General features: G+C 41.4%; 1 protein-coding gene across 1 annotated transcript; it reads left to right on the top strand.

The window, feature by feature from the left end:
* Nucleotides 1-810: 810 nt before the first annotated feature.
* Nucleotides 811-25,332, top strand: ECHDC1 (ethylmalonyl-CoA decarboxylase 1). Its single transcript, XM_075864258.1, has 6 exons — nucleotides 811-884; nucleotides 2,897-3,112; nucleotides 5,097-5,239; nucleotides 5,360-5,412; nucleotides 7,174-7,254; nucleotides 24,148-25,332. The coding sequence occupies exons 2-6, from the start codon at nucleotides 2,899-2,901 to the stop codon at nucleotides 24,548-24,550; spliced, it is 894 nt and encodes a 297-aa protein (XP_075720373.1). The 5' UTR covers nucleotides 811-884; nucleotides 2,897-2,898; the 3' UTR covers nucleotides 24,551-25,332.
* Nucleotides 25,333-26,317: the final 985 nt, after the last annotated feature.

The raw sequence follows: 26,317 nt of genomic DNA, 5'->3' as shown, positions 1-26,317 counted from the left end.
GAGTATTTTTGACCACACAAGCAATGTCTGTGTGTTTTTATTCCTCTACGATATCCATATGTAATCTGTGATTACGATGCTGGATAAAGTTCCTGGCGTGAGTGTCTGTAATATATTTTGAGCCATTGACTTCCACAAGAGGGTAAAGAAAAATGGCTAACATGTCTAGCAAGTTGCACCAAATGTATCATGTCAGTGTGCTATTTTGATATGATACATTTTAAGCCATGATTATGTTATGCTATATATTATAAATCTCCCCCAATATGTTTGGCTACAGATAATCTGCTGTTTTATCAACGGCGTTTGGTGTAGATTTTGGGAGCTATGTACATTGCAAACAGTGACAACTACAAGTCCTAGTATATATTTTAGTCAGAGGTGCATAACAAGTGAACTACAAGTCCCAGCATGACTAGACTGCAGGCAATACCATTTATTCACGGAGGGGGAATTATAGCTTGGAGTTCATTAGAAGAGGGAACCACAAGTCCCAGCACATCCAGGGCGCAGATAATATCTGTCAGCTTGAAGTTTTGCTGAACACTGGTAAAAACCTTCCTTTGGTAATAATTGCATCCCTCATACTCTTTTCTAATACGACTCCACAGTGAAGCACAGAACAGCAGCCATTAGCTTCTTCACAGAACACCGTGTAATTCCTCCCTCACAAGACTGATCACATGATGGTGACGTCATCAAAGGTCCTGTAGCCTACTAAAACTGTAATGGTCACGTGGTGCTATGTTCCAAGGTCCTGCTGGAGAACACACAGACGTTACTAATCTATGTAGCCTACTAAAACTGTAATGGTCACGTGGTGCTATGTTCCAAGGTCCTGCTGGAGAACACACAGACGTTACTAATCTATCATTTACAGTTAGGTGAGTGTGTGGGACATGCTTGTTGTTAGTATTATAATGGTGGCTCCTTGTTATCATTTTTCTATGTAGAAAATATTACATATATATTACCTTCTTACTGATATGAAATATGGAATGTGTTGTCCGATGTTTGTGTTTGTTGATTGATATATTGGGTTTTTTCATAACTTTGTTTTGGGTCAGTGTTTTGTCATCGTTTAAGGCTCTGTTCACACCTGCTTTCGGTTTTCCGTTCTGCTCTGTCATAGGAGCAGAATACCTGAAAAAATGGAAGTGCTGGACCTGTTGCATTAAAGGGAATGTGTCGCTAGAATTTTTTTATTTTTTTTCAGTTAAACAATTAGTATATAAGTGATTACACATTGTTTTAATTTTTTCACAAGTCAGGAAACATTATAAATTAGAGTCTAATTTATAACGTTTCCATGTGCTGGCCACTAGAGGGAGCAGTTCCCAAAAATGCAGCATGGTCACTGTGGTAAAGCAACCTCATTGATTTATAGGCCAAATTTGGGGTGGACACACTCTCCTCTAGTGTCCTCACACAATCCCCCCTCCCTTCTTCTGGCTAGTGCCAGGAGAGGGAGGGGTTTGAATGTCTTCAAACCTCCTACACTGTGTGCCGCCATTTTCTGAGCGACTGCAAAGTGTAGGAGGTTCTACAGCTCAGCAGACAGTATCACACGGTCGCACATCATACACAAACATGAATTACCTGCTCCTGCCCCCGCTTCTGCTGGTCTACCAATGTTCTTGCCGCCTACGCTACTCTTCCTTGCGCCTTCGTTGAACATATGGCTGGAAGCCTCGGCCGGAAGACGTCATCTTAGTGTCCGGCAGTTGCTTCCGTTCCACATGAAAATGGCGCCGGATTTCGCTCTACGAATGAGATTTGTTTTGGTCTTTGTGGGAGCGGCGCATGCGCCGTTCACACACAGATGGCACACGCTTCTAAGAATGAAACGGCTCCCATTCGCATTCTCTATGGGGATGTATGTGCCGTATAACATCTCTGTATGTGTCGTTAATTGACACATACAGAGATGAAAAAAGAAATGGCAGCCCCCATAGAGAAGTAAAAGTAAGAAGTAGAACATGAGAACACAAATAAATACAATTTTTGTTTACATTATATTAAAAGCAATATAATTACAAAAAAAATAAATCATGACACCTTCCCTTTAACGGTGCCCGACGGAACTTCTTGCCTTTAATAGGTTAAAGGCCACATGCACAAGATACGTATTAAAAATAAAAGGACGTTCAAAAAAGGAAGCAAACCTAAAGTAGACATGTGAAATGTTAACTAGTGACTATTTTGTGTGGTATTACTATCTGTTTTACAAGCAGACCCATTTACATTTAGAAAAAATGCTAATTTTTTTCTACATTTTGGTGTATTTCACTAATAAATATTGAATTTATTGACCAAATTTTTTCACTAACATAAAGTACAATATGTTACGAGAAAACAGTCTCAGAATCGCTTGGATAGGTAAAAGCATTCCCAAGTTATTACCACATAAAGTAACACATGTCAGATTTGAAAAAAAATCGGCTTTGCCACAAGGTCAAAACAGGCTGCGTCATAAAGGGCTTTAAATACTTTGCCACAAAGTTTTGTAAATATACAACAGCATATATCCGTTCTAAGTGGTCTTATGTATGACATCCTCTTCATGCATCATAGGGGTGTATTCAGATGTTGCAGTTTAAACCACATGAAAAAAGCACATTCGGTTTTACCGCATCGAAAAATGTTGCAAAACCACATGCAGTGTTTTAGATGCAATTTTAACCGGACCTCAACCGCAAAGTCTGAATACACCCTTTTATGTTTATATCGCTGATACTCTTTCTTACACAAAACAAAAAGGACACATGACCAACCCCCCCAATATCTTATCTATATACAGTATAATGACTACTGCTTGTTGAGGTTTTCACTTTACATAATATTGTTTATATGCTGATTTGTGCCATATTTAGTATAATCTATCTTCCATTTCTAGACATGGCACTTACGATATGGAGATGTGCTATGAAAAGAGCAGAAGCAAGATGGTGTCTATACAGAAGTCTATATAACAGTAGCCATGGATTTAATGAAACAGAAATAAAGAGTAAGCTGGCTCAGTTCTCAGGAGGGTCAATAAAACTCTGCAAAGGAGAAAATGGAATAGCAGAGCTGTGCGTAAATAATCCGTCCCGGAAGAATGCACTTTCAGGTATGATCGCCCACATGCACGTCAGTAACCTGACATAATAAACATATATTTTCATGTTGTGGTTGTCAGTGATTGCAAGATGGTCTCCTATCTAAGGGCTGGACAGCGGATACTTCCATCCGTTACCAAGTGCATGGAGCTGGCTGCTGCCACTGACATAAAGCTCTACTCCAAACAGAAACAGAGAAAGCACACAAAGGCTGTCATATGTTATCAGAGACCAAGGCTAGTTTGAGGTTCTGCTGTGACTACTGGGAAGGTGAGTTGGTGTAAGTCTAGTTGTAGGAAGTGGAGGAGCGACTGTGAGTACTAGGGAAGTAGGGGGGCTGCTGTGATTATTGAAAAAATGGCGAAGCCTCTGTGACTACTGGGGAAATAGTGGGGCTACTGGGAGTATTTGGGGAGTAGGATGCGGCTGCTGTGACTACTGGGGAATGGGGGGGGGGGCTGATGTGACTAGTGTACTAGAAAGGAGTAGGAGGGGACAGCGGTGCTGTTACTGGCCCTACAGCGTGTCGCAGCTGGCTCATAGACCTGGCTAAGATTTTGTCAGATCTGATTAGGGCTGGGCAATTTTGCTAAAAAATTGAATCTAGATTTTTTTCTATGCTGTGGGTGATTTTTGATTTGAATCTCGATTTTATTATTTTTTCCTGTTTATTTAACAATAATACCAAGAGATAATTTAATAAATAATTTTCCTTATATAAATAACTTTTTAACATATGTTTCTATAATTGTACGTAACTTCACAACTTTTACCCTCTGCAAATACTTTTTTATCAGAAATACAATTGGAGAATTGTCTATCTAATTGATTAGAACTTCTGTGTTCCCCGGCAGGGAACAGGTTAACAGAATCTATCATCAATGATGTGCTGCGTGCACTAACATCCCTCTCTGCCCGTCACCAACTCAGCCGGTCTCCGACATTGCAGGCGGGGGCAGTGTAAATTGCAGCAGGGCCAGGTAGATAGCGGCGAGCGGGCACTCTGGGGGGGGGGGGGAGATTACATTATAGTGTCTGAGGTCTGAGCAGGACCCTGTGCAGTACCGGGGTTTTAAATAAATTACATTAAGGCCGTATTCACACGACCGTGATTAGACCGTGAAAAACGGTCCGTGTCTCAGCCGGATTTCCCGGCTCGACCATGGTACATGTGAAAGGGACTCCTGGCATCATAATCATTTAGGCTACACTCACACAGTAATGAAAAAAATATGGCTATTAAAGACTGATCAATTGTCAGTTTTTCATGACCATTTTGCATCAGTGTTTCCAAATGGATTTCTTCAAGGGTTTTTTTTTGTCCCAATCCCCTTAAAACACCACGGTGCCCATGTAGATAGTGGCACAGGGCCCACTTATCGTCTCATAGTGCCACTACAAGGTGGGTGCGATCTGCAAGTGGGGGTGCTATCTACAGTGGGGTTCTGGTGCTATCTACAAGTGGGGTATTATCTACAGGGTGGTGTGGCTAAATACTAGGAGTCCCTGCGTCCCCATGGAACTGCTGTTCCGTAGTGTATTATTTTGTACAGAACAGCAGTTCCGTGGGGTAGCAGGGACAGAACGGGGTGCAGCTTGTCAGATGGGGCAGGTGATGAGGCAGAGCGGAGCTTCCTTCTGTAGCATGGCGCGATGGTGCCACTAAAGAATCGATTCAACAATTCTGTAAAAAAACAAAATCATCAGAGACCTTGAGGGCGAATTAATTTGATTAATCGCCCAGCCCTAGGTCTGATATCTATCTATCTATCTATCTATCTATCTATCTATCTATCTATCTATCTATCTATCTATCTATCTATCTATCTATCTATCTATCTATCTATCTATCTATCTATCGTATTCTAGAAAGTGCTGCTCTATGTAAATATGCATTTTGAACTGTATAATTTTTTCACATTAGTTTGTGCACAATTGTTTTAGTGCCAAGATTTGGATCAGAATAACATAACAAACTTTGAAATTGTATCACAGGAATAATGATGTTAGAATTAGAGGAACGAATTAGTGATCTGGAAAACTGGAATGAAGGGAAAGGTCTCATTGTTTATGGTGCTGAGAACACATTCTGTTCTGGAGGAGACCTGAATACTGTTAAAGCTATCTCCAATCCAAAGGTAATCTGTGTACAAATAACATTTCCGATCATTCATTCATAATGCTAATTCATTTTTACTCTCATTAGAATATTCTTTCATAACGTTTCCATGTTCCTTATCTTTTTGTTGTATCCACAGGATGGGTTGATGATGTGCATGTTTATGCAGAACACATTGACAAGGCTGCAGAGGTACTTTCCTTCTTTGTGTGTATAATAGAAGTAGAATGGCTGTAAAAGTTCACCTATGTACACATCTATACAGACATATTCAGGCCTTGCTTCTTACTGAACCTGTGAAGAGACAAGTGCACATAAAAGAGGCTCTGTCACCAGATTCTCAAATCCCTATCTCCTATTGCATGTGATCGGCGCTGCAATGTAGATAACAGTAACGTTTTTTGTTTTTTTTAAAAACGATCATTTTTGGCCAAGTTATGAGCAATTTTATATTTATGCAAATGAGCCATTCTAATGGACAACTGGGCGTGTTTTCTCTTATTTCCAACTGGGCGTGTATTGTGTGTGTAACATCTGGGCGTGTTTACTTGTTTTACTAGCTGGGTGTTGTGAATAGAAGTGTATGTCAGCATCATATGTCAGCATCATACACTTCTATTCACAACGCCCAGCTAGTAAAACAAGTAAACATGCCCAGATGTTACACACACAATACACGCCCAGTTGGAAATAAGAGAAAACATGCCCAGTTGTCCATTAGAAAGGCTCATTTGCATAAATATAAAATTGCTCATAACTTGGCCAAAAATGATCGTTTTTAAAAAAAACAAAAAACGTTACTGTTATCTACATTGCAGCGCCGATCACATGCAATAGGAGATAGGGATTTGATAATCTGGTGTCAGAGCCTCTTTAAGTAAAAGTAAATTTTAAAGGCTTAACTCAGTGGGTGCCGAGAGTTCCCACTATGTAGCACTGCTAGTTGGAAAGCTGGTCAGTGAAGTGTAATGGAAGCCTTATCTTTCAGTGGCCCCTAAACAATCAGTATCATTTGGAGTGATCTTGTGCATTCTGATTCCCTTCAGATTAATATGAAGGTAAGAGTTGAAGGGGTTGTCCAGGCACGGACAACTGATGACCTATCCACCAGATAGGTTATCAGTATATGATCGGTGGGGGTCTGACACCCGGACCCTGCACCGATCTGCTGCCTCCGGGCGCCAGATGTTAGCCAGGGTATGCAGTATTCAGAGCCGGAAACAGATGGCTCAGTACACTGTATAGCGGCCGTGCTACAGAACAGCAACTCAGCTCCTATTCATTTGAATTGGAGCAGTACTGCAGCTTGTGTGCTATTCCGTGACCAGAGCCATCTGCCTCCAGCATGGACATCCGGTGCCCAGAGCCAGCCAGAGCAGCTGATCGGTGTGGGCTCCGGGTGTTGGACCCCCACCGATCATATACTAATGACCTTTCCTGTGAATAGGTCATCAGCTGTCCGTGCCTGGAAAACCCCTTTAAATGTCATCTGCTAGACGAGTAATATACAATCACTGTGCAGATTATTTTTCTAAAATCAATGTCCTTTCCACCGAAAATGTTTAGGCACATAATAGAACCATCAATGAATCACTTTTTTTTCTTAAAGCAGATTTTTTTGTTTTACTACTTTGACTTTAATGGGTCATTAAAATTTGAATATTCTAAAAAATAAATGAAAAGGCTAATTCTTACTGATATAGTTATGTTATAACTCATCTTTTTCATGTGGATCTGTTGTAAAACAAAGCAAAACGTTAACCCCTCCCCCCAGAACTGACTGTAGCTATGCATGACTGTATTGTTGCTGAAAATTGACCCCTATACATTAATTGACTCGTTTGTGCAATATTGGCACATCTGTGTCTAGTATAAAACTACTGAAACTAGTTTTTCATTCTATTTTGTGTAATAATGTATTTTATATTTACATAAATTAATATTTTATTGAAGGTTACCGCTCATTAGTGTAGCCCTAGTTCAAGGCAAAGCAATTGGGGGAGGATCTGAGCTATGTACGGCCTGTGATTTCAGGTAGGTTTATTTTAAAAATATTTTATTTTGTACTATTTGCTGTGTTAATATTAAATATGAGCTATAGGACCAAAAACCCAAATAAATAAATTTGGTCCGTGCAAAATAATTAAATCAAAACCTATACAGAAAAACACGACCACAGCATGTTTATAAATATACAAAAAATCTTTATTTGATCATATATTATAAACTCTACATAAATAAAACCAACAAAACCTTCACAAAAAAAGAAGATAGAAACAGAAAAAGTGACCTGGATGTGCAGAAAGGCCCCTTACATACGGCGCGCATATATATATATATATATATATATATATATGGATAAGCCTGGGGAAAACCATGTAAATCAGCTAATAATAGTGGAAGGTACATATTTGAGTACTATACACCTGTACATATATAGCACAATTATCCCCCATGTAATAAATACAAATATCCCCTATTAACACAGTACGCACACAGTATAACGTCCAGATAACCCATGCCGAAGAGGACCAGTTCCAGGACACCACCACAGACCCGACGTACGTTTCACCAAGGTTTCGTCAGGGGGTGGCGTCTAGTGTTTGCCTGAGGTCTTAAATACCTCGCCATGAACTAATTACCCATATACTCCTAAACCGGGGCGGCACAGACTTAGTAGGCCACTTTGCGGGGGAACTCACGGTAGCATTAAAATGGCAGAAAACGTCACTTTGTGCACCCATATAGACGTTAGGCCCTGTTTATGCCCCATATAGAAGTTAGGCCCCCAGTTTGTACCCCCATAAATTAAGTGCCCTCTGTAGATAGAGCCACACAGCCCCCTCCTCCCAGGTTGTGCCACACAGCCCCCCCTTCCTGGTAGTGGCACACAGTCCCTCCCCCCAGTTAGTGTCACACAGCCCACTCCTTCAAGGTAGTGCCACACAGCCCACTCCTTCAAGGTAGTGCCACACAGCCCCCTCCTCCCAGGTAGTGCCACACAGCCCCTCTCCCTGTAGGTAGCGCCTTTGGGGTTCCCTCTAGCAGTGGGGTGGGGGGTGAGATTCCCTCCCACATTTACAGCAGCTGTGAGTCAGGTTGCTTTGCCTTATTCACCTTGCTGTAATTCTGGGAAGTGCTCCCCCTGGAGGCCAACATAGGAAAACATGTCAAATTATTATTTAATTTTTAATAGTTTCCACCATATGGAAGAAAAAAAAAATACAGCAAAAAAATATAATCGAAATAAGTAACGACACTTAAAAAAAGGTTTAATTCGTGACACATTCCCTTTTTTCGTTTCCCATATGTCTACTTTATGTTTTGCATCGTTTTTTGAACGTCCTTTTATTTTTCTAGGACGTTACAAGGCTTAGAACTTTAGCAGCAATTTCTCACATTCTCAAGAAAATTTCAAAAGGTCATTTTTACAGGTACCAGTTTAGTTCTGAAGTGGTTTTGAGGGCCTTATATATCAGAATCCCCCAATAAATCACCCCATTTAAAAAACTGCACCCCTCAAAGTATTCAAAACAGCATCCATAAAGTTTCTTAACAAATTTCATTTTTTTTTGTTGCCGAAATTCATTTGTAATACATTTTTTTATCTATAACAGAAAAGGTTTTAAGTAATCAATATTTATTGCCCAGATTCGGCAGTTTTTAGAAATATTCCACATGTGGCTCTGGTGTCCTAATGGACCGAAAGACCAGCCTCAGAAGCAAAAGAGCACCTAGTGGATTTTGGGGCTTGCTTTATTTTAGATTATATATTAGGCACCATGTCAGGTTTGAAGAGGTCTTGTGGTGCCAAAACAGTTGAAACTCCCCAAAAATGACCCCATTTTGGAAACTACACCCCTCAAGGAATTTATGTAGGCATATAGTTAGCTTTTTGACCCCACAGGTATTTTGCTATATTTATTGGAGTTCGTCTGTGAAAATGAAAAATCTACTTTTTTCTGAAAAAACATAGAAATTTTTAATATTTACAAGGAATAAAGAAGAAAAATGCACCCCAACATTTGTAAAGCATCGGGAACGACACCGTGACTTCCTGTCACTCTGAGGCTGGTCCTGATAGGATTTCGTACATGGCAGACACGGAGGCCATTATTTGGCCTCCGGTCGCCATGCTAGCGATCAGCAAACCTCGCGATTTTATTGAGAGGTCTGCCGATGTGCTAGAAACCCCTAAAATTCTCTGATTGACAACAGTGGAGTGTCAGCTGTCAGGGACAGCTGGCCTCCCGGTGCACAATGTCGCCGACAGTGTGAATCGGGAAAAGCGCAGTAACTGTGTGTCCTCGCGCGCTTAATCATACTTTCATTGGCCGCTTTATACAAGCCGGTAATTGGTAGCGCCTGCTGTCTATTATTGAGTAGGGGGCACGGTCCTCTGCTCCTTCTATGATTGGCTATCGGCCAATCAAGGCAACATGTGGAGCTACTCCTGGTGCACATATAACCAGGGTTATTTCGCCGCGCACTGTCATTGGCCCCGATACCCCTGAAGACGCTACATCGTAGCGAAACACGTCGGGGGGGCTTCTACCTCAATTTTAATACATGTCCTGCTGACTCTCTAGAATCTGACTGTGGGGTTGAGTGCTGTCTGCTGCAGCCGTTAGCTCTTCACCCGTCAAAGACCCAGTCCTATACTTTTCACTAAGCTGATCGTAGTTAGCAATGGACCTTAACTTTTAATTTTATGTAGTCTGTCATTGTTGCAAATTTAATAAATACTTTATTATTTTCATTTGATAGTTGGAAAACAGGGCTTTATTTGCCGGTAGGCAAAAAATCTTTTTGAATTCCTTGTGCGCTAAGACACTGGCCACCAGGACGTACAGTTGCGTCGTGGGGCCCCTAGGGGATAACAGTCCAAAATAATCAGCAATAAGTTGTTTCTGCCCCTCAGGCTACAATTAGGTACTACAGAAATAAGTTACATGTAAGTTTATCACTGATTGGTTGTTCACATGTAACTTCCTAACATTTAACTTTAAGGGACCTGGAGCATAGAGGAGGTAAGTGTATAGGCACTGTGGCTAGCTCTGTTCGGGTATATTCATATGCGGCAGATTTGTTGCAGAAATTTCTGCGACTGTCCCATGCATCTGAAAGGGGTTTGTAGAAATCCATGCAGATGCTGCAGAAACAACCCCATCCTGATGTATGGAACTGATTTTCAGTTACAGATATTTCTGCAACAAATGTGCCACATGTGAATATATTGTTATGGGCACAATGTGGTTAAGACAGATAGTAGCTCAAAATACTCCTCTCAAATACCCCTTTAAGATGGATACCAGGAAAAGGCTCAAAAACCCAAGTTTTCATGGCCGAGCAGCTGCACGCAAGCCATATATCACCAAGCACAATGCCAAGCATCGGATTAAATGGGTGTAAAGCACGCCATCACTGGAGCGTGGAGTGATGAATCACGCTTTTCTAACTGGCAGTCTGATGGACAAATCCGGTTTTGGCAAATCCCAGGAGAACGTTATCTGCCAGACTGCATTGTGCCAACTGTAAATGAGGAATAATGCTATGGTGTGGTTTTTCAAGTATTCGCCTAGGCCCCTTACTTTCAGTAAAGGGAAATCTTAATGCTTCAGCATACCAAGACATTTTGTACAATTGTATGCTTCCAACTTTGTGGGAACCGTTTGGGGAAGTCCCTTTTCTGTTCCAGCATGACTGTGCCCCAGGGCACAGAGCAAGGTCCTTAAAGATATGGTTGGGTGCATTTGGTGTGAAAGAACTTGACTGACCCACACAAAGCCCTGATCTGAACCCCATCTAACACCTTTGTGATGGAGTAGAACAGAGATTGCGAGCCAGGCCCCCTCATCCAACATCAATGTCTGACCTCATAAATTCCCAAAATCTTGTAGAAAGCGTTCCCAGAAGAGTGGAAGATGTTTTAGCTTCAAAGTGGGGAAAAACTCCATATTAATGCCTATGGATTTCGAATGGGATGTCATAAAAGCTCCTGTAGGTGTAATGTGTAGGTGTCCCATTACTTTTGTCCATATAGTGTATGTCCTGAATCGTGATTGTCACATTATAATCAGATCCGTGTCCAGTCACCTATAGATTTTCTTTTATACCAATAACGTTGTATTTGTACTTCATAGAGTATTTTTGTCTATTCGGTTGAAATGTAGAAATCAGCCGTGGCTCTAATAATCATGTCCTCATGCAGAGGAGCCTGAAATTGATTTGCTCTGATGCTTTTGTCGTGGAAATCAATGGCTCAAAATATATTAGACTGAAATTTATACGAGTCCAAACAGACTCCCAGGCCAGGCCCCATTATTCAGTATCCTAATTAGGATATTTCACAGATATATATCGAGAGAGGAGAAGAAAACACACGGACGCTGCTGATATGCTCAAAATGCTCCTCTGAAGGATTTATTTCCAAGCTCAAACTATAATACTGAAATTCAGAAGGGGTGTAGGCTTGAGGTTAACCAATCAGAGACAATGTAACAATATTTATTATTCAGTAAAAAGCATACAATAAGATACATCCCAGATACATCATTATAATTCTTCACACATCAGGTTTGCAGGTGGCCTTATCTCTCTTGGATAGAATATTCTCGTGGAGATGGGGGAGACTCTCTTCACACAAAAATTTTGGCCCTCCCTTCTCACTCCATGTTCCTTCTCTGCAAGCTTCGCATGGGAACCAAGGTCAAAGATAAAACATACGAAATCAACATTACTTGTATTAAAGAAACAATGACTTTCCTATTCACTACAAAAGAACCAAGATGGGAACTCCAGACAAGATGGCTGCTGCACGAAACTAAATCATTTAAACATTATCATCACTTTCACATAATACATATCTTAGTAATTCGGCATCCTGCTTGATAATTCACAATGTAATTTCATACAGAGAATATAAGCAAATAAACCATCCTTCACACCTTCAATGTCACATAGTTCGTACGGTTGAAAAAAGACACATGTCCATCAAGTTCAACCAAGGGAAGGGAAAAGGGAAGGGAAAAATTTCTACACATAGGAGCTAATATTTGTTTGTTCTAGGAAATGATCTAAGCCTTTTTTAAAGCCATCTACTGTCCCTGCTGTGACCAGCTCCTGCGGTAGACTATTCCACAGTTTCACAGTTCTCACAGTAAAGAAGCCTTGTCGCCTCTGCAGGGTGAACCTTTTTTCCTCCAGACGGAGGGAGTGCCCCCTTGTTTTTTGAGGGGGTTTTACATGGAACAGGATTTCACCATATTTTTTGTATGTGCCATTAATATATTTATATAAGTTAATCATGTCCCCCTTTAGTCGTCTTTTCTCAAGGCTAAATAGGTTTAATTCTTTTAATCTTTCCTCATAACTTAGATTCTCCATGCCCCTTATTAGCTTCGTTGCTCTTCTTTGTATATTTTCCAACTCCAGGGCATCCTTTCTATGAACTGGAGCCCAGAACTGAACTGCATATTCTAGATGAGGCTGCACTAATGCTTTGTAAAGTGGTAATATTACATCCCTGTCCCGCGAGTCCATGCCTCTTTTAATGCACGACAATATCCTGCTGGCCTTTGAAGCAGCTGATTGACATTGCATGCTGTTATTTAGTCTTTGATTTACAAGAACACCCAGATCCTTCTCAACAAGTGAATCCGCCAGTGTAGCTCCCCCTAGGACATATGATGCATGCAGGTTGTTCGTACCCAGATGCATAACTTTACATTCATCTACATTAAACTTAATTTGCCAACTGGACGCCAATGTAATTTCATTATTTTTAATTGTACGTTAGTTGGGCAGCATTTGCCCATTTACCAGGGTAGGCCAGTGTACCTTATTGTGTACTCTAACCTTTCCCATTTTCTTTTTCATATTACACGGGACTAAAATCATTTTTTTTTTTTATACTATAGCAACCTCTAGGCCAAATTAGCTTCATGCTCTTGGGCTACTGTTGTGTAAATCTGACCAAATGTTTCTACCTGGTTTGCTGTATTGTGATGTATTTTTTTATTTACTTAATACAAATACATTGACAAGTTTACAGTTTAGGCTGTTTTGACTCTTTTATTGTATTCATATAGCGCAAACATATTCCGTGACACTTCACAAATCCGAGTTTCAGAACAAATACAAAGGGAGAGAGGACCCTGCTTACTATCTAAAATTAGTTAAATATTAAGACATATTTGATTTTACCAAATGTTATTCTTTGCATAATGAAAAGTTATACACATTTCTAATATGCTTTGTCAAGCCCTCACGGTTTTCAAGATCTCTGCTTGCTGTCATTCAATAGGCATCTTAGTTGTTTACTTCCACAGTGGATAAAATCTGTCCTGGTCATGTGATGATCACACGGGTGCATTTCTCGCTAGAAGGCCTGATTTACACGAGCGTGTGCGTTCTGCGCACACAAAAAACGCGGCGTTTTGCGTGCGCAAAAGGCACTTAACAGCTGCATGTGTCATCAGTGTATGATGCGCGGCTGCGTGATTTTCGCGCAGCCGCCATCATTATGACACTCCGTTTGGATGTTTGTAAACAGAAAAGCACGTGGTGCTTTTCTGTTTACATTCAGAGTTTGACAGCTGTTGCACGAATCACGCAGTTCGCACGGAAGTGCTTCCGTGCGACCTGCGTGCTTTTCACGCACCCATTGACTTCAATGGGTGCGTGATGCGCGAACAGCGCACAAAGAAAGGACATGTCGTGTGTTTTACGCAACGCACTCGCGCTGCGCAAAATTCACGCACGGTCTGCACTGCCCCATAGCCTAATATAGGTGAGCACGACACGCGTGAAAAGCACGCGCGTATATTACGCTCGTGTAAATTATGCCTAAGACACAGCTCTGATAACTGTACTGTAACTATTCAGTCCTGTACCTGTGTGACAATTACAAGACTAGGACAGATTGTTATTCCCTTCAGAGTAAAGAATAAAAAATCCTATTGAATGAGAGCAACCTTGAAAGTCTAGGACCAGCACCTATCTCGAGATTTATCCAGCCTCGTAAATCGGTTGCCACGTCCAGGTGGAGAATGAAGGAATTGTTGGCCGCGCATGTGCGAGGCTCTCTCCGTTGGTTCCTATGGGAGTTTGGGAAAACAGCTGAGCATATCCCGTGGATTTTCCATAAATGTGTAAGGTGAGAATAGCTCTATAGCTTTGTGGTATTTAATATTTGGAACTCAAAGGACTCCACCAATCAAAACATATAAAATAAGGTTTGACTGGAGCCATTGTGTCCAGTTGTGAGCCTAAAAAGTACATACAGATGATGCTTACGTGTTGTTTATTTTTTTTAGTGCTCCTGTTTGGTTGTTTGTTTTTTTTTAGCTCCGCTACCTGTTTGGTTGTTTTTTAGCACAGCTGTGATCTGTGACTTCAGCTTAGCTGCAGTGCCTACATGAGTCTGAGGTAGTCTGAAACACAACTCCTGTCTTACCATTGGTTCAGACTGCTGCTCTGCCTCCTCAGATTGACGGCCGGGTTCTTGCCTATAGAACTAATACAAAGGCCGGGTTCCTACATAGCGTAAACGCTGCAGAATTTCTGCAACAGAATTCTGTGTGGAAATTCTGCAGCATTTACAGTAGCAGCAAAGTGGAGGAGATTTAGAAAATCTCATGCCCACGCTGCGGAAGAAAACTGCAGTGTAAACGTTAATAAATTGACCTGCGGTGTGGAATTAAATTCTGCAGCATGTCAATTTATGCTGCGTTTTAGTTGATTTTCCGTTGCGGGTTTTCCCCATTGAATGTAATGGGGATGCAAATCCCGCAAGTGAAAGCAAAGTGTTTCGACTTTTGCAGCATATTCGCAGCGATTACGCTGCAAAACTCGCAACTACGGGAAGCAAAAAAAAAAATCATACTTGCCCTCCTCATTCCTGCAGTCCGACCTCCTGGGATGACATTTTATCCCATGTGACTGCTGCAACCAATTACAGGCTGCATCGTCACATGGCCTGCAACTTCATCGTAGGAGGCCGGACTACGCGCAGAGAAAAGGACGGGAGTAACGGAAAAAATTTTCAAGCGTTGCTTTCTGCGGCGATTTTTTTTATTTTTTTTTGTTCGGAATCTACTGCAGGTTCCAGGTCAGATACGCTGTGATCTTAGGCCGGGGTTCCCACGTAGCGCAAACTGCTAAATTTACACAACAGAATTCTGTGCGGAGATTAAGCAGCATTTACAGTAGCGGCAAAGGGAATGAGATTTAGAAAATCTCATGCCCATGCTGTAGAAAAAACCCGCTCAAAAGTTGTGTGGAAAGTGTTCTGCGGTGCGTTTTTCAATTCCGCAGCATGCTGCGCGTTCTGTGCGGGGATGCTGCGTGTTTGGCCCATAGACTTCAATGGGGAGCATAAATTCTGCAACCGATTTATGTTGTTGCGGATTTTACATAGTTTTACGCAGCAGAAACGCAGTAAAAACGGCTGGTAATCTGCAGGTGCACATATACTTTGCTATAACCAATTTCTAACACTAAATCCACAGGTAAAACGCAGCGTTTCTGCAGCAATATGAGCAGGACAAACGCATTATTTGGTGCGGATTCCTGTGACCGATTTACCAGTGTTTTTCTAGAGATTCTGCTGCAGATTTTCTCAGTAAGTATGATTGTTTTTTTTCCAGGGGTTCAGATTTTTGCAGCGTAATCGCTGAAAATATGACGCTAAAGTCACAACACTTGGCTTTCTGTTTCGGGCTTTGCATCTCCATTGAATTCAATTGGGAAAACCCGCAACATAAAATCAACAAAAACACAGCCTAAATTGACATGCTGCGGAATTAAATTCCGCACCGCAGGTCAATTTATTAATGCCTACACAGCGTTTTTTTTCCATACCGTGGGCATGAGATTTTCTAAATCTCATCCACTTGGCTGCTGCTGTAACTAATTTCCGCACACAATTCCGTTGCGGAAATTTCACAAGAGTTTACGCTATGTGGGAACCCGGCCTTTGTATTAGTTCTGTAGGCAAGAAACCTGCAACCTACTGCTTTTGGAACTATGACTTGGGAGGAGTGGGATAGTAAGTGTGATCTGTGATCTTCAGGCAGAGCTACATTTAGGTTTTAAGTGGAGGTATGCTGTACCCCCTTCCAACATTTAGACATATACATTATGTAGCCAACAGTATATGGAGACTTAACCATCACTCCTATATGAGCTATTCCAAAACCATGTATGGAGTTGGGTCCCTTTTGCGACTTTAACAGTATCCACTCTTTTGGGAGTGAATATCTTTTCACAAGATATTGAAGTGTCTGGGAATCTGTGACAATTTTAATGTTCCAATTCATCCCAAAGGTGTTTGATGGGGTTGAGGTCAGGGCTGTGTGCAGGCCCTTTAACCCCTTCACGACCACCCCACGTAGATTAACGGGTTGCAAAGCTGGTCGTTGTGCCTGCAGCCCGTTAATCCACGTGTTCTCCTAACAGAGCACACAGACGCTCCCCGCAGCCTGGCATCTCCCAGTACAGGCTGCTACTAGCAGCCTTAGTACTGGGGGAAAACATCGGGTCGGATCACAGCGGTGATCCGAACCGATTAACCCCTTAATTGCGGCAGTGAATAGTGACCGCCGCATTTAAGTTCTTATAGCAACATCGGCACCCCGCTACGCGATTGCGGGGGCCGATTGTTGCGGGGGGGCGATTGCTATGGCAAATGGAAGCCTAACAAAGGCTTCCTATCTGCCATTACGTTAGCCGATTAGGCCCCGCCTGGAGGCGGAGCCTGATCGGCTTGCTGTCAGTGAACAACTGACAGTTCTAATACATTGCACTACATGGGTAGTGCAATGTATTCGAACATCAAACAAACAGTTGGACCTTCAAGTCCCCTAGTGGGACTAAAGAAAAGTGTAAAAAAAGTAAAAATAAAAGTTGTAAAAATACAATAAAAGTTTCAAATAATAACACAAAACACAATCGCCCTTTTTCCTTTATCAAGTCATTTATTATTGAAAAAAATAATAAAGCCATACATATTTGGTATCGCTGCGACCGTAACGACCGTAACTATAAAAATATTATGTTATTTATTCCGCACAGTGAACGCCGTAAAAAAAAAACTAAAAAATACTGACATAATTGCTATTTTTTGGTCACTTTGTCTTCCAAAAATTGAAATAAAAAGTGATCAAAAAGTCGCATGTACCCAAAAATGGTACCTATAAAAACTATAACTCGTCTCGCTAAAAATAAGCCCTCATACAGCTCCGTCAACGAAAAAATTAAAACCGTTATGGCTCTCACAACTTGGCGACAGAAAAAATCCATTCTCTTTACAAAGGTTATTTTATTGTGCAAAAAGTTGTAAAACATAAAAAAGTTCTATAAATTAGGTATCACCGGAATCGGACTGACCCGCAGAATAAAGGTAACGTGTAATTTATAACGCGTGGTGAACGCTGTATAAAAAGAATTAAAAAAATAATGTCAGAATTGCTGTTTTTTGGTCACCTTGCCTCCCAAAAAAAAAAGGATAACGTGATCAAAAAGTTGCATGTACCCCAAAATGGTACCAATAAAAGCTACAGCTCGTCCCGCCCAAAAAAACAGCCCTCATACCACTACGTCTATGAAAAAATAAAATTAGTTAAGGCTCCAATAAGCCAGGAAATAAAAATATGCAGTTGTGCCGGCCCGAGGGAAACATTTCTTCTGTTTCAAGTGGCGAATTATCAAGGCCCCTAAAATTAGGGAACCAGGAAGGGGAGGGCCCAAACATATCTGCTGAAAGCGAGGGTGCCCGTATTATACCAGGACAACACTTCTCAGCAAAATTCCTCAAACTGCAAAGGTGCGGAGTGTGGACCAAAAGGGGGATAAGAAAGGACACAGTTTATCAGTGCGACACCGGCCTGTGCAGAAAGGATTGTGTCACAGCGTAACACACATCTATGGATTATTTTATTGTTTTTGTTTACCCCATTATTATACCACCTGACTATGCCCTTTATATACTCCGCCCGGCTTACATGTACCCCCACATTATAAACGGAAACACCAGTAAGACTCAATACAAGACTACTACAAGCAAAATCCACACTCCAAAAGCCAAATGGCGCTACCTCCCTTCTGAACCCTACAGTTTGCCCAAACAGCAGTTTACTTCCACATATATGGCATCGCCATACCCGGGAGAACCCTTTTAACAATTTTTGGGGTGTGTGTCTCCAGTGGCACAAGCTGGGCACCACATATTGGCATATCTATAGAAAAAAATCCAATTTTCACTCTGCAACATCGAGTGCACACCAATTTCTGCCAATCACCTGTGGTGTTAATATGCTCACTACACCCCTAAGTGAATAACTTGAGGGGTGTAGTTTCCAAAATGGGGTCACTTCTGGGGGGGATCCACTGTTTTGGTCCCACAGGGACTTTGCAAATGCGACATAGCGCCCAGAAACCAATCCAGCAAAATCTGTACTCCAAAAGCCAAATGGCGCTCCTTCCCTTCTGAGCCCTACTCTGTGCCCAAACAGCAGTTTATGACCACATATGTGGAATTGCCATACACAGGAGAAGTTGCTTTACAAGTGTTGTGGTGCTTTTTTTCATTTATTTGTTGAGAAAATGAAACATTTTCAGCTAAAACTACGTCTTATTGAAGAAAAAGGATTTTTTTTAATTTTCACTGCCCAATTCTAATAAAATCTATGAAACACCTGTGGGGTCAAAATGCTCACTACACTCCTAGATGAATTCCTCAAGGGGTGTTGTTTTGTGAATGGAATCACTTTTGGGGAGTTTCCACTGTACTGACACCTTAGGAGCTTTGCAATAGTGACATGGTGTCAAGAAACCAATCCAGCAAAATCTGTGCTCCAAAAGCCAAATGGCGCTCCTTCTCTTCAGATCCTTGCCGTGTGCCCAAACAGCAGTTTATGACCACAAATGGGGTATTGCCGTACTCCAGAGAAGTTGCTTTACAAATGTTGTTTTTTTTTTATTCCTTTATTTGTTGAGAAAATGAAACATTTTGAGCTAAAGCTACGTCTTATTGGAAAAAAAGGATTTTTTTTATCTTCACTGCCCAATTCTAATAAAATCTATGAAACCCCTGTGGGTTCAAAATGCTCACTACACCCCTAGATGGATTCTTCAAGGGGTGTAGTTTCCTAAATGGAGTCACTTTTTTGGTGTTTTCACTGTTTTGGTCCCTTAGGGGCTTTGCAAATGCGACGTGGTCTCCGCAAACCATTCCTGCTAAATTTGAGCTGCAAAAACCAAATGTCGCTCTTTTCCTTCTAAGCCCTGCCGTGTGTCCAAACAACCGTTTATTACCACATGTGGGGTATTGTTTTACTCGGGAGAAATTGCTTTACAAATGTAGTGGTGCATTTTCTCCTTTTAGCCCTTGTGGAAATTAGAAAACATTTGCTAAACCTACATTTTCTTTGAAAGAATGTAGATTTTCATTTTCACGGCCTACTTCCAATAATTTCTCCCAAAAACCTGCGGGGTCAAAATGCTCACTATACCCCTAGATAATTTCCTCAAGGGGTATAGTTTCCGAAATGGGGTCACTTTTGGGGGATTTCCACTGTTTTGGCGCAGCAAGAGCCTTTCAGACCCGACATGGTGCCTAAAATATTTTCTAATAAAAAAGGAGGCCCCAAAATCCTCTAGGTGCTCCTTTGCTTCTGAGGCTGGTGCTGCAGTCAATAGGTGCACTAGGGCCACATGTGGGGTATTTCTAAAAACTGCAGAATCTGGGCAATAGATATTGAGTTGCGTTTCTCTGGTAAAACTTTCTGTGTTGCAAAAAAAATAGATGAAAAATTAATTTCTGCAAAAAAAAAAAGAAATTTGAAAATTTCACATCGACTTTGCCTTAATTCCTGTGAAACATCTAAAGGGTTAAGAAACTTTCTAAATGCTGTTTTGAATACTTTGAGGGGTGAAGTTTTTAAAATGGGGTGACTTATCGAGAGTTTCTAATATATAAGGCCCTAAAATCCACTTCACAACTGAACTGGCCCCTGTAAAAATAGCCTTTTGAAGTTTTCTTGAAAATGTGAGAAATTGCTGCTAAAGTTCTATGCCTTGTGATGTCATAGAAAAATAAAAGGATGTTCAAAAAACAATGCCAATCTAAAGTAGACATGTGGGGGATGTTAATTAGCAACAATTTTGTGTGGTATTACCATCTGTCTTACAAGCAGATACATATAAATTTAGAAAAATGCTAATTTTTCGCTAAATTTTGGTGTTTTTCACAATTAAATACTTAATGTATCGAGCAAATTTTGCCAGTAACATAAAGTCCAATGTGTCACGAGAAAACAGTCTCAGAATCGCTTGGATAGGTAAAAGCATTCCGAAGTTATTACCACATAAAGTGAAACATGTCAGATTTGAAAAAATTGGCTGTGTCCTGAAGGCCAAAACAGGCTGTGTCCTGAAGGGGTTAAAGAGGCTGTCACCAGATTTTGCAACCCCTATCTGCTATTGCAGCAGATAGGCGCTGCAATGTAGATTACAGTAACGTTTTTATTTTTAAAAAAACTAGCATTTTTGGCCAAGTTATGACCATTTTTGTATTTATGCAAATGAGGCTTGCAAAAGTACAACTGGGCGTGTTTACAGTAAAAGTACAACTGGGCGTGTATTATGTGCGTACATCGGGCCGTTTTTACTTCTTTTACTAGCTGGGCGTTCTGACGAGAAGTATCATCCACTTCTCTTCAGAACGCCCAGCTTCTGGCAGTGCAGACAGCGTGTTCTCGAGAGATCACGCTGTGACGTCACTCACAGGTCCTGCATCGTGTCGGACGAGCGAGGACACATCGGCACCAGAGGCTACAGATGATCCTGCAGCAGCATCGGCGTTTGCAGGTAAGTCGATGTAGCTACTTACCTGCAAACGCTGATGCTGCTGCAGAATCAACTGTAGCCTCTGGTGCCGATGTGTCCTCGCTCGTCTGACACGATGCAGGACCTGGGGAAGTGACGTCACAGCGTGATCTGCCAGAAGCTGGGCGTTCTGAAGAGAAGTGGATGATACTTCTCGTCCGAACGCCCAGCTAGTAAAAGTAGTAAAAACGCCCCGATGTACTTTTACTTTTCAACACGCCCAGTTGTACTTTTGCAAGCCTCATTTGCATAAATACAAAAATGGTCATAACTTGGCCAAAAATGCTCGTTTTTTTAAAAATAAAAACTTTACTGTAATCTACATTGCAGTGCCTATCTGCTGCAATAGCAGATAGGGGTTGCAAAATCTGGTGACAGAGCCTCTTTAAGTTTCTCAACGCTAAAACAGTAAAAGGCCTTCCCCAAACTGTTGCCTCAAAGCTGGAGACATATAATTGTCTAAAATGTCTTTGTATGCTAAATTATTAACATGACCCTTCCCTGGAAACAAGGGGCCTAGCCTAAGCAGTACCTGAACATTATTCCTACACATATTTTACAGTAGCCAGTATGCATTCTGCCATGTAGTGTTCTCCTGACATCCGCCAAACCCAGATTTATCCTTCAGATTGCCAGGAAATTAAACCGTGATTCATCACTCCAGAAAACAAGATTCTGCTGCTTCAGAGTCCAGTGGTGGCGCGCTTTACATGTTCCAGCCAAAGATTGGCATTGTCCATGATGATCTTGGGTGTGTGCTGCTGCTCGACCATGGAGACCAATTTTGAAAAGATCTTGATGCACAGTTCTTCTTGTGCTGAGGCAGTTTGGAACGGGGTAGTAGTAATACCACAGATAGCGGATTTTGCACACCATGCGATTCAGCACTCAGCGGTCCTGTTTTGTGACTTTAAATGGTCTACTCCTAGGAGCGGTTAATCCTAGATGTAGAAATGTAACCAAGTGACTTGTGGCAAAGTTGGTGTTCTATAATAGTGGCAGTTTTAAAGTCACTGAGCTTTTCCGTACGACCCATACAATTACCAATGTTTGTCTGTAAGGATTGCATGGCTGTGCGCTTGATTTTGTCCATATAGTGTTTATATTTAGTCGTATTTGCTGGCTACCTAATATAACTTGATGTATATGTAAATTACATCTTCACTCACGCGTAAAACCCCAGGGCTGCCCATTGACAATGATTGAAAGGTATTCCCTACCAGATGCCTTTGTATATTATGAACAGGGATAACACATTGTCATAGAGAGAGATATGCCAGAACACTAAAGTTAGATAATAAAAAAAGCCACAGTCAAATGTGGTTGTCAATGGAGGTATTCAGTATTTATTTTTTTTAACTCCTTCCCGACCGCCCACTGTCTTGACGGTGCTGGTGCTTAATATACAGAGACGTCTTTTGGCGTCGCTGTAGATCAGGCTGATGAGCGCTCGTGTGAGCGGACATCCTCTAAGCAGGAGCTGTAACGAACAGCTCCTGATCTTAGAGCAGCCTCCTGAACACAGCTGGGGTCGGAAAACATTCGGACCCCAGCTGTTTAACACTTTGATTACCGCGGTCCGTGACCGCGGCATGATCAAAGGGAATTCCTCTCTTTGATTGCATCACCGGGATTCCAGTGATGCGATCAAACACCGGGGAATCCCTCTACAGTCAGCCCTGGGGACCTACAAAGGACCCCAGGGCTGTCTGTTCCGTTTGCTTGCTGTTCGGGCACACCATGTGCTGCTCGATCAGCAGCCTGTGTCATAGTGACACAGTGTAATGTATTAGCATACAGGAGTATGCTAATACATTACAAGTAAAAAAAAAAAAAAGTTACAAATAAAGTTATTCCTTGATGGGATTAAAAAAAAAAAAAAGTCCCAAAAAAGAGTCTTTATTTTGCATAAAATAAATTTTATTGCCCCTACACTAAATAAAAACAAAAAACCTACACATATTAGGCATCTACACGACCGTAATAACCTGAAGAATTAATCTAATGGGTTATTTAGCGTGAAACGTGAACGGGATAAAAAATAAACAAGAAAAACTATTCAGAGAATCGCTTTTTCCTATATTCCTGCTGTAAAAATTGTATTTTTTTAACCCCAAACTGTGGGGGGAAAAAAAATACTATTTCTCTTGCATAAAACAAGGCCTCATACAGCCACATCAATGAAAAAATAAAAAAAGTTATGGCTGCTGAAGAGAGGCAAAAACAGAAAAATTTAGCTGGTCATTAAGGGGTTAAGGGGATGTACAGGATTAGAAAAACATGGCTGTTTTTTTTTCTAGAAACAACACCACACTCGTCCATGGGTTATCTGGTATTGCAGCTAAGCTCCGTTGACGTAAATGGGGATGAGCTACAATACTACACCCAACATGTCGACAGGTGTTTTTCTAATCCTGGTCACCCCTTTCACTGTTTTAGCAGTGTAAGTGCTCGTCCACACATAGCTGAATTGCTGCATGGTTCCCGCCCGGAAAACACGCAGCAGAATACAGTAGCAGCAAAGTGGGTGAGATTTTAACAAATCTCATCCACACGCTGCATAAATATTCGGAGCAGAAATTGACCTGCGGTTCATATTTTTCGGACTGCAGCTTGTCAATGCCTTCTGCGGAAAGTGGACAGAATTGATGCGGTTTTCTGAGGCGATGTCACCATCTTCCAGTATTGAGAAAAACCGGTGCAAAATCTTCACCTTTTTCTGCAGTTAAAAACACAGGAAATGGTGCGTTTTTTCCGCAGCGAAAAGCATGCTACTTTCAACGGAATTGCTGCAGAAATTTTCTGCAGCAATTCCGCTACGTGTGGACAAGCCCTTAGAGGTTCAAGCAATCCCTTAGCATATGGCAATGTGAATAAGCTCACCCGTGCTATCTTACTTGAAGTGGTTCTATAGCGTACTATAAAGTGACAAAGTGCTAATTTCCTCTTGAAATTACAATGTTCCTCACGATGTATATAATACAATGTGCTCAGAACTTTCACAAACCAATACTGAAAATAGTATTTTCCATCCTGCAGGTTGATGACTGAAGGAAGTGAAATAAGATTTGTCCACAAGCATATGGGACTGGTTCCTGGGTGGGGAGGAGCGTCAAGATTAATTCAGCTCGTTGGAAGTAGACAAGCTCTGAAATTATTGAGCGGTGCGCTCCGGATTCACCCAGAATATGCTTTAAGCATTGGACTGACTGATGACATTTTATCTTCAGCTGCAGACAGAGCACTGGAAGAAGTCAAGACGTGGATCACGCCATATACTAAAGGACCAGCCGATATAACTAGAGCCATCAAAAAACTAGTTGCCTCGGGGAGAGAACACTTATTTGAAGACGCGCTGAGGAAGGAAAAGGACATATTTGGAACAGTGTGGGGGGGACCTGCCAATTTACAGGCCTTGTTAAAAGGAGCCAAACACAATTAACACAAAGGGTCAGCAGCGGGTGCAATCAAAATGTGGCATTTACAGCAAAGTGCAAATCTTTCTACAACTTTAATGGTTTCTCTTGGCCCAAATACCCACAAAATCTCTACAACTTCATTTATCTATCTTTTTTTTTTTTAGGATGAAAGGGACCTTAGGTTTATATAAATTGATTGACATATGATCTAAATATATGTAAACCTATTAAAAGATTTGTATGAAAATATCTACTCTTTGGGAACTAATATTTTGTTCACAATTACATTATTGCAAGCAGTTATTAAGATGTGCTATACTAATCTATATACTAGTCCTTCTCAATGAATTAGATCATCAAAAAGTTAATTTCAGTAATTCAACTCAAAGTGACTCATATTATATAGATTCATTACACACAGAGTGATCTATTTCCAGCATTTTCTTTTCATGTTAATGATTGTGGTAACAGTTAATGAAAACCCAAAATTTTGTATCTCAGAAAATTAGAATATTATATAAACCTAAATTCAAAAATTATTTCCAATACCAAAATATTGGCCTACTGAAAAGTCTGTACAATATATGCCCTCAATACTTGGTCGGGGCTCCTTTTGCATGAATTACTGCATCAATGCGGTGTGGCATGGAGGCGATCAGTCTGTGGCACTGCTGAGGTGTTATCAATGCGGCGTGGCATGGAGGCGATCAGCCTGTGGCACTGCTGAGGTGTTATGGAAGCCCAGGTTGCTTTGATAGCGGCCTTCAGCTCGTCTACATTGTTGGGTCTGGTGTCTCATCTTCCTCTTGACAATACCCTATAGATTCTCTATGGTGTTTAGATCAGGTGAGTTTGCCGGCCAATCAATTAGGGATACTGAGGTTATAAACCAGGTAGTGGTACTTTTGGCAATGTGGGCAGGTGCCAAGTCCTGCTGGAAAATGAAATCAGCACCTCCATAAAGCTTGTCAGCAGAGGGAAGCATGAAGAGCTCTAAAGTTTCCTGGTAGACGGCTGCGCTGACTCCGGACTTGATTATAACACAGTGGCCAACACCAGCAGATGACATGGCTCCCCAAACCATCACTGACTGTGGAAACTTCACACTGGACCGCAAGCAACTTGAATTGACGACTCTCCACTCTTCCTCCAGACTCTGGGACCTTGATTTCCAAATGAAATGCTAAATTTACTTCCATCTGAAAACAGGACTTTGGACCACTGAGCAGCAGTGTTGGTCCACTGTGTTATATCTAGTTTGGAGTCAGCGCAGCCGTCTACCAGGAAATTTTAGAGCTCTTCATGCTTCCCTCTGCGGACAAGCTTTATGGAGATGCTGATTTCATTTTCCAGCAGGACTTGGCACCTGCCCACACTGCCAAAAGTACCAATACCTGGTTTATTAACCACAGTATCACTGTGCTTGATTGGCCGGCAAACTCGCCTGACCTAAACCCCAAAGAGAATCTATAGGGTATTGTTAAGAGGAAGATGAGACACCAGACCCAACAATGCAGACGAGCTGAAAGCCGCTATCAAAGCAACCTGGGCTTTCACAGGCTGATCGTCTGTGCGGAATGTGCAAGATTAAAAAAAATGTAGCTGCTTTCTTCCAAAAACAGCGCCCCACATGGTCATAGGCTGTTCGTGGTATTAGAGTTTGGACCCACTTCTATGGTGCAGAGCTGCAAAACCAGACACAACCTGCAGACTGTTATGGCAATGTTTTCTAACCTAGCCAACCCCATTAATATATTTATGCAAATCTCAAAGGCCTATGCTTTATTTTC

This window comes from Rhinoderma darwinii, chromosome 4, assembly GCF_050947455.1.
Source record: "Rhinoderma darwinii isolate aRhiDar2 chromosome 4, aRhiDar2.hap1, whole genome shotgun sequence".
Lineage (NCBI taxonomy): Eukaryota > Metazoa > Chordata > Amphibia > Anura > Rhinodermatidae > Rhinoderma > Rhinoderma darwinii.
The sequence above is the reverse complement of the archived record's forward strand: the minus strand, read 5'-3'. Positions and strand labels throughout refer to the sequence as shown.